This window comes from Dreissena polymorpha, chromosome 5 (genome assembly GCF_020536995.1).
Source record: "Dreissena polymorpha isolate Duluth1 chromosome 5, UMN_Dpol_1.0, whole genome shotgun sequence".
Classification (NCBI taxonomy): domain Eukaryota; kingdom Metazoa; phylum Mollusca; class Bivalvia; order Myida; family Dreissenidae; genus Dreissena; species Dreissena polymorpha.
The window spans coordinates 28,806,773-28,819,551 of record NC_068359.1 but is presented as its reverse complement, the minus strand read 5'-3'; the positions used below and the strand labels follow the sequence as shown (position 1 = coordinate 28,819,551).

The following is a 12,779-nucleotide window of genomic DNA, read 5'->3' as shown; positions in this document are numbered from 1 at the left end:
AACCACCGACGCACATGGCATGTTGATGTTATAAGGCTTTTGCAAGTGTGATTTTAAATCATTTGTTATTTCGAATTGTGTTTGTTTAGACGAAATTTTGTTTGTGTTGGACAGATGTTTTGACCGTTGTGTTTATAAATTGGACTTTAGGTATTTTATTGGAAACTTTATTCACTTAATGTGAATTTAAAGAATTGTTGTTTCAGTGAAATATTAAGTGTGAGTTATTGTTAACAATACGAACTGTGATTACAAGTAATACATCACGCGCTTATCTAGCTATGGACATGGAGTCGGTGCTTAGCGAAGCCAGACGGGCTTATCTGACGAGTAGCGAGTTTAACGGGGTCCGTTCGGACGGACAGACTGATGAGTTCTTTACGGACATGCCCAGGAAAGTTACGTGCGACGAAATACCTGGTAAAACACACATTCTACCAACGTTTTTGGTTAAAATTTGTTAACAACAGATGTTATTCTTTGTGTTCTAAATGTAGTATATTTTATTAGAAGTAAATACATGGTGGCTTGTCTCAATTAATGGACATGGCGATTATGTTAGGTAAACAATTACCGAATGCTTTCATCTATTGCTAAAAATACAGTGTTGAAACAAGTCGTTATTGTAGTAGGTCAAATATAATATAATAACGAATAGTTTTAGCAGTCATAGGAATAGAATGAGAGGAAGGAGTAGTCGTAGCAGTAGTAGGATCAGAAGCAATATATGCAATAGTTGTATCAGTTATCAGAATAGAACAAAAAGTATCTGAAGCAGTAGTGTGAGCAGTATAAGGGAAATACAGCAGTTATAGGAATAGCAGTTGGGGTTATTTGTAGCAGCTATAGGGATAGCAGAAGAAGGTATATTATTAGGACTGGTAGCAAAAATAGTAAAAGGAGTAGAACTTTGCATTTTCATGCATAATACCATTTATAATTTAGCCGCCCAAAAATATATTACTTATTACCAAAAATATTATGTTTATATCTTATGAAAAATAACAGCAATATAATACTGTGTCAGTGGTGCTTGGGACAATGAGTTCTTTCAAGAACACATATTATTATTTACCACGATTGGCGTCTACGAATACCGGTATTGATTTCTCCGCGAAAAAAAAAAATCTTGTATATATATTGTAAAGGTGTTATAAATACGAAACGTATATGTTTGTATTTACCATTTACTAAATACTCTCTTATTTTTATGAAACATTAGTGGGATGGGTGGCGCCGGCAAATAGTGCTTGTCTGTCCGCCCGTTAATGTGTCCGTCCTTCCGCCTGTTGTTACGTCCGTCCACCTGTTGTTACGTCCGTCCGCCCGTTCTTATGTCCGTCCTCCCGTATTTTCGTCCGTTCGCCCGTCCGCCCTACCGCCAATCCCATTTTATGTGCGTCGCGTTTAATTCAGAAAGAATCTTTGCAAATGTATCAACATACATTTAAAGACGCGCGCATCCATATTTTGCTTGTGCTGTTTTCAAAATAACTGGATTATCTCTTTTGTCGCAAAATTTACATCTTACACTTATCTTAACTTGAATCGCGTTTGCATGTAACTAAAACAAACGCTGTCAGAGAGCTGAAGTTTTAACAAATAAAGTAAAATAGAAAAAAACTATAATAAATAATTAATATACCGTAATTACTCAATGTTTTCGGACACTTAAAAATAATTATTTTTATTCGTGTCCGAAAACTTAGATACAAAAAATATTCTCAAAATACAGGTGTCCGAAAACTTAGAGTCGAAAATTGAAGTGTCCGAAAATAGCGTCCATTGTATCAACGACTACCGGTCATAGCACGCGCTTGTAAACTACCATATAGAATAAATTACATTTATGTTTGCATTGCATTTTAAATAATTTTAAATGCTTAATTTATTTGACAGAAAGTTACTACAAGGTTGTACTTTGGCAAACGAGTTCAAAGAAGAGCATGTGATGTACCGATACTCGCTAGTATGAACATGAAATTAACGCAATAAAAAAGCAAACTATAAATTCTTTGTTTGTTCGTTTCCGATAGTTGTTGTCTTACACCTTTTATTGGTCGTAAAACTTGCAATACGGTCATCACACTTTGAAGCGTTTATTATTTGTAACAGCTATTTTACTGAGAATCGGCAATACCATTGCGGTAGATAATTGAACTTGTTAATTGGCACTACCCCTGATAATTGTCATAACGCTTATGCTATCGGGCGAAACCAATGTTTAATACCGGTTTACAAGGTTATTTACCCAATAATGCAAATGTAATGGTCCGTTGCCCTCAGGCATGCACCTGCCACATTTTATGATGTTAATCCGGTTGTAAAACCCCATGATCGAAGTGTCATTAGATATCGAAAACAGGACCGAAATTTGGTAAAATAGCGCAGTAAAATATACTGTCCGAAAACTTAGAGATATTAATTATGGACGAAAACTCGTGTGTCACGAAAAATAATTATTTTTGCTAAGAAAAAGGGGTGTCCGAAAACTTAGAGTGTCCGAAAACATAGAGTAATTACGGTAATATAAAAAAATAGCCAGCATTGTTCTGATATGTTCGATATTACCGGTTTATGGCCCCTATTTTTTTTACTTTAATATGTTGAAAACTGAAACAAAACAAACATATTGATCAGAATGTTATCTTGCGCATACATTTTTAGCTCGTCTATTATATATGAAATATACATGTATATAGTGGAGCTATCCTACTCACACAGGCGTCGGCGTGAGCGTCTGCGTTAGCGTTAGCGTGCAAATGTTAAAGTTTTCGTACTACCCCAATTATTTTCATTGTCCCTTGACATATTGCTTTCATATTTTGCATACTTGTTTACCAACATGACCCCAACCTATAAACAAGAGCAGACAACTCTATCAAGCATTTTGTCATAATTATTGCCCCATTTATAATTAGAATATGCATATTATTATTGATAAATCTATGTTTGCGTACTACCCCAAATATTTCCTATATCATTTGACATATTGCTTTTATATGTTGCATACTTGTTAACCAACATGACCCCAACCCATAAACAAGAGCAGACCACTGTATCAAGCATTTTGACATAATTATGTCCCCTTTTACACTTAGATAATTGAACATTTTGATAAATCTATGTTAAAGTTTGCGTACTACCCCAAATATTTCCTATATCCTTTGACATATTTCTTTTATATGTTGCATACTTGTTTACCAACATGACCCCAACCTATAAACAAGAGCAGACCACTGTATCAAGCATTTTGACATAATTATGGCCCCTTTTACACTTAGATAAATGAACATTTTGCCTAAATTGCCATAACTTCTTTATTTATGATCACATTTTATTATTACTTTGACAAAACAACACTTACCTGAATACCACAATGGATTCCATCCAAACATTACCCCACGTCCTACCCAGAATCCCCCCCCCCCAACCTCCCCCCCCCGCCCCCATAAAATATTGTGTGTTTTTTTTAAACATCATCTAATAAATTACCACACCCCACATTATATCCCCCTCTCACCCCCTACCCCCCCCCCCCCCCAAAAAAAAAAAATCGTCTAATTAATTATTGAATATGAACAATTTCCCCATGATGGCTTACGCTATACTGTCAAGCACTCGAATAGTCGAGCGCGCTGTCCTCTGACAGCCCTTGTTGATTGGGTTGTAAAATTGTGTCCTTTTAAAGCATAAAAAATACATTTTAACTTGTGTCGCGCATAACTCAAAAAGTATTACTGCTAGAGGGCTGAAACTTTACAAATGCATGTTTCTTAGGTATTTGACATAAGTGATAGCCCCTTTTTATATTACAAAGAAATATATGTAAACATTTTACTTGTGTCGCACGTAACTCAAATATTGCTTCTAGAGGGCAAAACATTTTTACCAGCATGTACATGTTCGCACCTCTATAGTTGTTTCCGTATGTTATGACGATAATGAATATTGAAAGTAGCAGCAATTCCCATTTTATAAAAAACATGCAACTAAAAAGTATTGCTGCTTGAAAGATTTAACCAGTATCCGAAGTTGCGTGCTCATTTATTTTTTACACATAAGTTATGGTTGCTGTTTTTTAAATGACATTTAAAGTGCATCGCGCGTATCAGGGTTACAGGGTTAAACATTACAACCTTATAAACCAGAAGGGAAGTGATAGTGATGTCTCGAACCTCTTATTTCGAAACAAATAGTTTTTATTTATGAGCATACAAAAACAATAAGATATTCAATTGTTTCAGGCAAATAATTTCGAAATTAATCTTTCATTTACTCATTTCGGCAATACATTTTAGACCGGTTATGTTCACTTATATTGTGTTTGAAAAAAGTTATAACAAGTAATACATCACGCGCTTATCTAGCTATGGACATGGAGTCGGTGCTTAGCGAAGCCAGACGGGCTTATCTGACGAGTAGCGAGTTTAACGGGGTCCGTTCGGACGGACAGACTGATGAGTTCTTTACGGACATGCCCAGGAAAGTTACGTGCGACGAAATACCTGGTAAAACACACATTCTACCAACGTTTTTGGTTAAAATTTGTTAACAACAGATGTTATTCTTTGTGTTCTAAATATAGTATATTTTATTATAAGTAAATACATGGTGGCTTGTCTCAATTAATGGACATGGCGATTATGTTAGGTAAACAATTACCGAATGCTTTCATCTATTGCTAAAAATACAGTGTTGAAACAAGTCGTAGTTGTAGTAGGTCAAATATAATATAATAACGAATAGTTTTAGCAGTCATAGGAACAGAATGAGAGGAAGGAGTAGTCGTAGCAGTAGTAGGATCAGAAGCAATATATGCAATAGTTGTATCAGTTATCAGAATAGAACAAAAAGTATCTGTAGCAGTAGTATGAGCAGTATAAGGGAAATACAGCAGTTATAGGAATAGCAGTTGGGTTATTTGTAGCAGCTATAGGGATAGCAGAAGAAGGTATATTATTAGGACTGGTAGCAAAAATAGTAAAAGGAGTAGAACTTTGCATTTTCATGCATAATACCATTTATAATATAGCCGCCCAAAAATATATTACTAATTACCAAAAATATTAAGTTTATATCTTATGAAAAATAACAGCAATATAATACTGTGTCAGTGGTGCTTGGGACAATGAGTTCTTTCAAGAACACATATTATTATTTACCACGATTGGCGTCTACGAATACCGGTATTGATTTCTCCGCGAAAAAAATAAAATCTTGTATATATATTGTAAAGGTGTTATAAATACGAAACTTATATGTTTGTATTTACCATTTACTGAATACTCTCTTATTTTTATGAAACATTAGTCATTGTCTGTCCGCCCGTTAATGTGTCCGTCCTTCCGCCTGTTGATACGTCCGTCCACCTGTTGTTACGTCCGTCCGCCCGTTCTTATGTCCGTCCTCCCGTATTTTCGTCCGTTCGCCCGTCCGCCCTACCGCCAATCCCATTTTATGTGCGTCGCGTTTAATTCAGAAAGAAACTTTGCAAATGTATCAACATACATTTAAAGACGCGCGCATCCATATTTTGCTTGTGCTGTTTTCAAAATAACTGGATTATCTCTTTTGTCGCAAAATTTACATCTTACATTTATCTTAACTTGAATCGCGTTTGCATGTAACTAAAACAAACGCTGTCAGAGAGCTGAAGTTTAAACAAATAAAGTAAAATAGAAAAAAAACTATAATAAATAATTAATATAATTAAAAAAAATAGCCAGCATTGTTCTGATATGTTCGATATTACCGGTTTATGGCCCCTATTTTTTTACTTTAATATGTTGAAAACTGAAACAAAACAAACATATTGATCAGAATGTTATCTTGCGCATACATTTTAAGCTCGTCTATTATATATGAAATATACATGTATATAGTGGAGCTATCCTACTCACACAGGCGTCGGCGTGAGCGTCTGCGTTAGCGTTAGCGTGCAAATGTTAAAGTTTTCGTACTACCCCAATTATTTTCATTGTCCCTTGACATATTGCTTTCATATTTTGCATACTTGTTTACCAACACGACCCCAACCTATAAACAAGAGCAGAAAACTCTATCAAGCATTTTGTCATAATTATTGCCCCATTTATACTTAGAATATGCATATTATTGATAAATCTATGTTAAAGTTTGCGAACTACCCCAAATATTTCCTATATCCTTTGACATATTGCTTTTATATGTTGCATACTTGTTAACCAACATGACCCCAACCCATAAACAAGAGCAGACCACTGTATCAAGCATTTTGACATAATTATGGCCCCTTTTACACTTAGATAATTGAACATTTTGATAAATCTATGTTAAAGTTTGCGTACTACCCCAAATATTTCCTATATCCTTTGACATATTTCTTTTATATGTTGCATACTTGTTTACCAACATGACCCCAACCTAAAAACAAGAGCAGACCACTGTATCAAGCATTTTGACATACTTATGGCCCCTTTTACACTTAGATAAATGAACATTTTGCCTAAATTGCCATAACTTCTTTATTTATGATCACATTTTATTATTACTTTGACAAAACAACACTTACCTGAATACCACAATGAATTCCATCCAAACATTACCCCACGCCCTACCCAGAATCCCCCCCCAACCCCCCCCCCCCGCCCCCCAAAAAATATTGTGTTTTTTTTAAACATCATCTAATAAATTACCACACCCCACATTATACCCCCCCTCTCACCCCCCCCCCCAAAAAAAAATTTTTTTTATTTTTATTTTTTTTCCTTTTTTTATTTTTCAAAAATCGTCTAATTAATTATTGAATATGAACAATTTCCCCATGATGGCTTACGTTATACTGTCAAGCACTCGAATAGTCGAGCGCGCTGTCCTCTGACAGCCCTTGTTGATTGGGTTGTAAAATTGTGTCCTTTTAAAGCATAAAAAATACATTTTAACTTGTGTCGCGCATAACTCAAAAAGTATTACTGCTAGAGGGCTGAAATTTACAAATGCATGTTTCTTAGGTATTTGACATAAGTGATAGCCCCTTTTTATATTACAAAGAAATATATGTAAACATTTTACTTGTGTCGCACGTAACTCAAATATTGCTGCTAGAGGGCAAAACATTTTAACCAGCATGTACATGTTCGCACCTCTATAGTTGTTTCTGTATGTTATGACGATAATGAATATTGAAAGTAGCAGCAATTCCCGTTTTATAAAAAAACATGCAACTAAAAAGTATTGCTGCTTGAAAGATTTAACCAGTATCTGAAGTTGCGTGCTCATATATTTTTAACCAGGTTTTCCGAAGGAAAAAACTGGTTATTAGATTGGCGAATGCGGGCGGGCTGGCTGGCTGGCTGGCTGGCGGGCTGGCTGGCTGGCGGGCTGGCGGGCTGGCGGAATAAGCTTGTCCGGGCCATAACTATGTCGTTCATTGTCAGATTTTAAAATCATTTGGCGCATTTGTTACCATCATTGGACGGTGTGTCGCGCGAAATAATTACGTCGATATCTCCAAGGTCAAGGTCACACTTTGAGTTCAAAGGTCAAAAATGGCCATAAATGAGCTTGTCCGAGCCATAACTATGTCGTTCATCGTCAGATTTTAAAATCATTTGGCACATTTGTTCACCATCATTGGACGGTGTGTCGCGCGAAATAATTACGTCGATATCTCCAAGGTCAAGGTCACACTTTGAGTTCAAAGGTCAAAAATGGCCATAAATGAGCTTGTCCTGGCCATAACTATGTCATTCATTGTGAGATTTTAAAATCATTTGGCACATTTGTTCACCATCATGGGACGGTGTGTCCCACGAAAGAATCACGTCAATATCTCCAATGTCAAGGTCGCCACGACTAAAAATAGATTTAAAAAAAAAAAAACTTACAAAGGGGGTTAATTTTTTTGGTCATTTCAAAAGTTCAGTTTGAGTTTTCTCCCTTTATCAGATTTTTTTTTCACAATGAAAACCTGGTTTTGTGACAATTTTGTCCCTTGTTTACACATAAGTTATGGTTGCTGTTTTATAAATGACATTTAAAGTGCATCGCGCGTATCAGGGTTACAGGGTTAAACATTACAACCTTATAAACCAGAAGGGAAGTGATAGTGATGTGCCGAACCTCTTATTTCGAAACAAATAGTTTTTATTTATGAGCATACAAAAACAATAAGATATTCAATTGTTTCAGGCAGTTTTTATTTATGAGCATACAAAAACAATAAGATATTCAATTGTTTCAGGCAAATAATTTCGAAATTAATCTTTCATTTACTCATTTCGGCAATACATTTAAGACCGGTTATGTTCACTTATATTGTGTTTGAAAAAAGTTAAAACGAGTTGTAGTGAAATAATTTATGAATGACGTCATGCCTTTTTTCCCACTGAAGGCCAGGAAACAGGGTGAGTAACGAAATTGCGACAAAAACGTTTGAAAACAGATAATGAAAAAATATTGAGAACAATTCGACGGAAAATAATGACATACTTTGTATGTTTTTTCTTGATGTATATATGAGTCGTGTTCTGAGAAAATTGAGCATAATGCATGTGCGTTAAGTGTCGTCCCAGATATGCCTGTGCAGTCCGCACAGGCTAATCAGGGACGACACTTTCTGTCTAAATTGGACTTCTGCTAAGAAGAGACTTCATTTAAACGAAAAATGTCATAAAAGCGGAAAGTGTCGTCCCTGACTAGCCTTTACGGACTGCAAAGGCTAATCTGGGACGACAAGCATTATGCCCAGTTTTCTCAGAACGCGGCTCATATATACATACGATATTGCATGTGTCGACGTGTGGATCAGTCTCGTTATTTACCTCAAGTAGCATTGCGTCCCTTGCGATAAAACTCGCCTGATATAAGTCGCGTTATGAGAAAACTGGGAATAATGCATGTGCGTAAAGAATTTCTGTTGAAAGAAAGTATCTTCTTAGCAAAAATCTATTTAAGGCGGAAAGTGTCGTCCCTGATAAGCCTGTGCGGACTGCACAGGCTAATCTGGGACGACACTTTACGCACATGCATTAAACCCTTTTCACAGAGCACGGCTCATATAAGTCCCTAAACACAAATATTGCGTTATATTTCTATGTTCAATACTTTATTCAGACAGTTCTGGAAGTTCGGACGACGTGCTTGACGAGCTTCACGACGTCAACAACAACAATAATCTTAACGAAGACGACGCTGTGGTAGTCGATGACGTCACGGGGGAGAAGTCGAAGGCGCGAAGACGGAAACGCCCGATCCCTGCCGGAAAGCCTCCGTACAGTTACATAGCGCTGATTAGTATGGCGATCGCAAACTCTCCAGAGCGGAAGTGCACCCTGAACGACATCTACAAGTTCATTACAGGTTTGTTATTTATTTAATTTAGTTTGTTTATGTGGAGTTACGAGAAAGTTACAATAAATACACTTGAAATTACAAACAGATAATAATTGAGAATAAATCGGAATTAGGATTATCTGTGATCTACCTTTGCCGTTTTACGAATACATGTACCGTAAAGAAAATAAATCATTAAAAAAGTTAAATTTGAAAAATAACTACATCGACAGATTTAAAATAAATATTTTTTTAATTTGTCTTTACTACTTATCGTTCTGGCTGTAGGATGTTTTGCCTTACTTGGTTTTGGATTCCTTGAAAAACATTTAACCAGCCCGTGATCGATTCTATCTGATTCAAACTGCACTTTTGTTTAAAATGCGTTTATATCAATAAACATTCGCGAATAAAATCTTTTCAGATAAGGAACATTGAATTTACTTGAACAAGGAAATAAAAAAATGGCTTCTCACTCATTTGATTTTCTCAATATATTTTGAAAAGTATACATGGCGATGTTTTGTTCAGATTTTGTCATTGTTAATACGTTCGTTGAAAAGTACGGTAAATAATATACCCCCTTAACCGATTGTTGACTTCATTTAATACTGACAAAATTATAGGCCCATATTGACAAAAAATTGTCAACTGTCTTGCATTGTTCCAGACCGGTTCCCATTTTACGCCAAGCACGCGAACCAGAAGGGCTGGCGTGGATCCATCCGGCACAACTTGGCGCTGAACGACTGCTTCATGAAGCTTAGCCGGAAACCAGGGATGAAGGGGCACCACTGGGGAATAGACCCAGACTACGAGGACATGTTCGATCACGGCAGTTTCCTTCGTCGCAGATACAGGTAAAACACTATTATAAACGTATTTTGGGATAATTAAGACTGTATCACTCTCATTATTGCAAACATTAATCTCCCTTTCATATCAGAACTGATCTCAGAAAATCCTCTTTAGACCACGAACATAATGATAAAGCCCTCGTTGTGTAATTAGTAACCACTTATTGCCATTAAATGGCCAGTAAAAACGGCGAAATTACATGTTTTGGAATGTAATATACTTAATAATAAAGACCGGTCTATGGGAACTAAAATGACATGTTATTTTTAAAAACTGGACTTTCATATACAGTTCAAGACTTTTTTTGTTAAAGACAATAAATAAGCAACATACGTTATCTAATGTTTCAACAAAATATTTTTCTGGTTCTACAGATTTAAGAACGGTGCGAAGAAGGAGAAGACATCGAACCCCGCAGTACCGGAAGCTCTTGGGAACCCGCACTTCGGATACGGTAGCGCGCTTGACAACGGTCATCCGATCTTCGCCGGTATTTCCGACTTTCTGCAGTCGACGACCGTCCAGAAGTCTTACAAACCGGATGTGGCGATACCAGATCGTCCTCTGAGTCACGGCGTCGACACCCCGGTGAACGCCTGGCACTACCCGTACATGGCGAACTTCTACCAGCAGCAGTACTTTCAGCAGCATCTGCACCAGGAGCAGCAGCTTCCGTATCCAGGGAAATACGATGAGTCTCTTTCGCCTTTGTCCAGGAACGAGATGTCACCCGAAAGCAGCGAGTGTACGAGTTCACCGGAACTGCACTCGTTCAACTCCGGAAACTTCCGATCTGCTTCTACGGCGTTGCCTCAACATCCGTTTCCGGTCCAGAATTCGTCACAGTTCGCTGCGTTTGGAAGCCAAAGAAGTGATGGACTTCAGGCTTCGCAGATGCCCCCTCCCGCATATCCTCTCTACCTCTGGGGAAACTGCCACGCGTTCGGTGGCAGCTACGCACCGGATGTGAAGCCCAGTGGTTATGACATTCCGGCTCAATCGACGCAGTTTTCGACCCAAGGGTTGTGGAGTGGTGTGTAGTTTCGAAGCAAGTGCGGAGTAAATAAGCAACTTACATTATCGTATTTGTTTAAAAAAATGTGAAGTTTTGAAACTATTGCATTGTTTTACAATTTGTGTATATACAATGTATATTAATTATGTTGCGTTCAAGATAACATTGATTTGTAAAGGGTTCCAATTGTTGAATGATATTTTTTAATTGTATCTGTAAGAAGGTAAAGTAACCTTAATAGTGATTATAATGAAATACTCAATTTGATTAATATCAGCACAATTGTTATTGTTTTCACATTGGACGATTATTCTTTATCAATACAAAAACATTCATCACATTATTCCTCGCAGTTTTCCAAACAGAGAATCCCCAAATCTGCGCTTTATTTTCGATTTCGTTTCGTTATCAAAGAGCATATTAAACGGGTATTCGCCTATTTATGAATGTGCTTGAGAAAACCAAATAATATGTAGGTAAAAACTAGGTGACACATGAAATTCTTTCAAAATTGCATACCGTTTAATAATTTGAAAGCAACTATCATAGGTAGATAAGGTCAGCGTTGCTTGTACCTACATATTAGTTGGGTTTTTCTAAAGTTGATGCCATCCGAATGACAACTATTTTGCTTGTTAACAGCATACCCTCCGTCTTTTATTCAATGAACAATGAATACCTTACTGAATTATTCATGGCGACATAGTATCGCTTATAAATATCCTTAGTCCTATTTCCTTTTATTTCGTTGTCCTAAAAGGAATTATAGGACACTTGGTTAATTATATTTTTTGTCTTTACGATGCTTTAAGTTCTTGTGCTTACTTTCAATGAGTAACATTTGAAACATTGACCCAATCATTTGAACAGATTTGTTAACAAATTTAAATTGATGTTTTAGTGAAAAGAAACAAATGTATGTGTACACTGGAAATGTATATGTTTTAATTAATGTTTCTGCTGTACGATAAAATGTTAATATAATATCATACAATGTTTTATTTAGCTGTTAACCCTTACAGTGCGGGAACCGAGTTGTGAAGGCCTTTGCAAACAGTTTGGATCCAGATGAGACGCCACAGAACGTGGCGTCTCATCTGGATCCAAACTGTTTGCTATTCTGATAGTATTCTTTGAAAAAAAATCGAAGAAAATGCTAATTTTAGAAATTCAGCAGACGACATTTTTGCAGACGACAAATTTCCCAGCATGCAAAGGGTTAATAAGGGTTAAAATACTGCTTCAGCGAGCACAAAAATCGAGCTGCACTGTGACTTGTAGATAACAAACGTTTTGCGGTGAATTGTATTATTATTTGAAAATTATATGGTCATGTATTGATATTATTTATGCAAACGGTGCTAAATATATGTTTAAAGTTAAGTTGTGTTTCATGTTTTATTTGCCAAACTCTGTTCAGCGGTTATCTCCCTGTAGGTTAACAATAACAGCTTTTACAGTAGAATCCGTCCAGATCACGAAGGATTTCGTTTTGGTAGCTGTAGTCTCATTTGATGTAATTCAATGTTATAGTCATTATTCGGATCACAGTAAAAACATTCTCAGCTTATCGACGTATAGTTCAAATACA

At 36.4% G+C, this 12,779-nt stretch overlaps 1 protein-coding gene across 2 annotated transcripts; it reads left to right on the top strand.

Annotated features, from left to right (window-relative positions):
* Positions 1–12,571, top strand: LOC127882135 (forkhead box protein D3-like). 2 transcript variants are annotated; one of them, XM_052430600.1, is made up of 4 exons: positions 1–420; positions 9,097–9,342; positions 9,986–10,175; positions 10,548–12,571. In XM_052430600.1, exons 1-4 carry the CDS (start codon positions 282–284, stop codon positions 11,212–11,214), a joined length of 1,242 nt encoding a protein of 413 aa, XP_052286560.1. In that variant the 5' UTR covers positions 1–281; the 3' UTR covers positions 11,215–12,571. The 2 variants fall into 2 exon arrangements, with proteins under 2 accessions (XP_052286560.1, XP_052286561.1); XM_052430601.1 differs by lacking the exon at positions 1–420 and adding an exon at positions 4,350–4,511.
* Positions 12,572–12,779: the final 208 nt, after the last annotated feature.

What these genes read in the sequence shown, in the direction of transcription:
- LOC127882135 (XM_052430600.1), top strand. Translation starts at nt 282, where the DNA reads ATGGACATGGAGTCGGTGCTTAGCGAAGCCAGACGGGCTTATCTGACG. An exon ending in TACGTGCGACGAAATACCTG is followed by an intron (nt 421 to 9,096) that starts GTAAAACACACA and finishes TACTTTATTCAG; the next exon opens with ACAGTTCTGGAAGTTCGGAC. An exon ending in TTCCTTCGTCGCAGATACAG is followed by an intron (nt 10,176 to 10,547) that starts GTAAAACACTAT and finishes CTGGTTCTACAG; the next exon opens with ATTTAAGAACGGTGCGAAGA.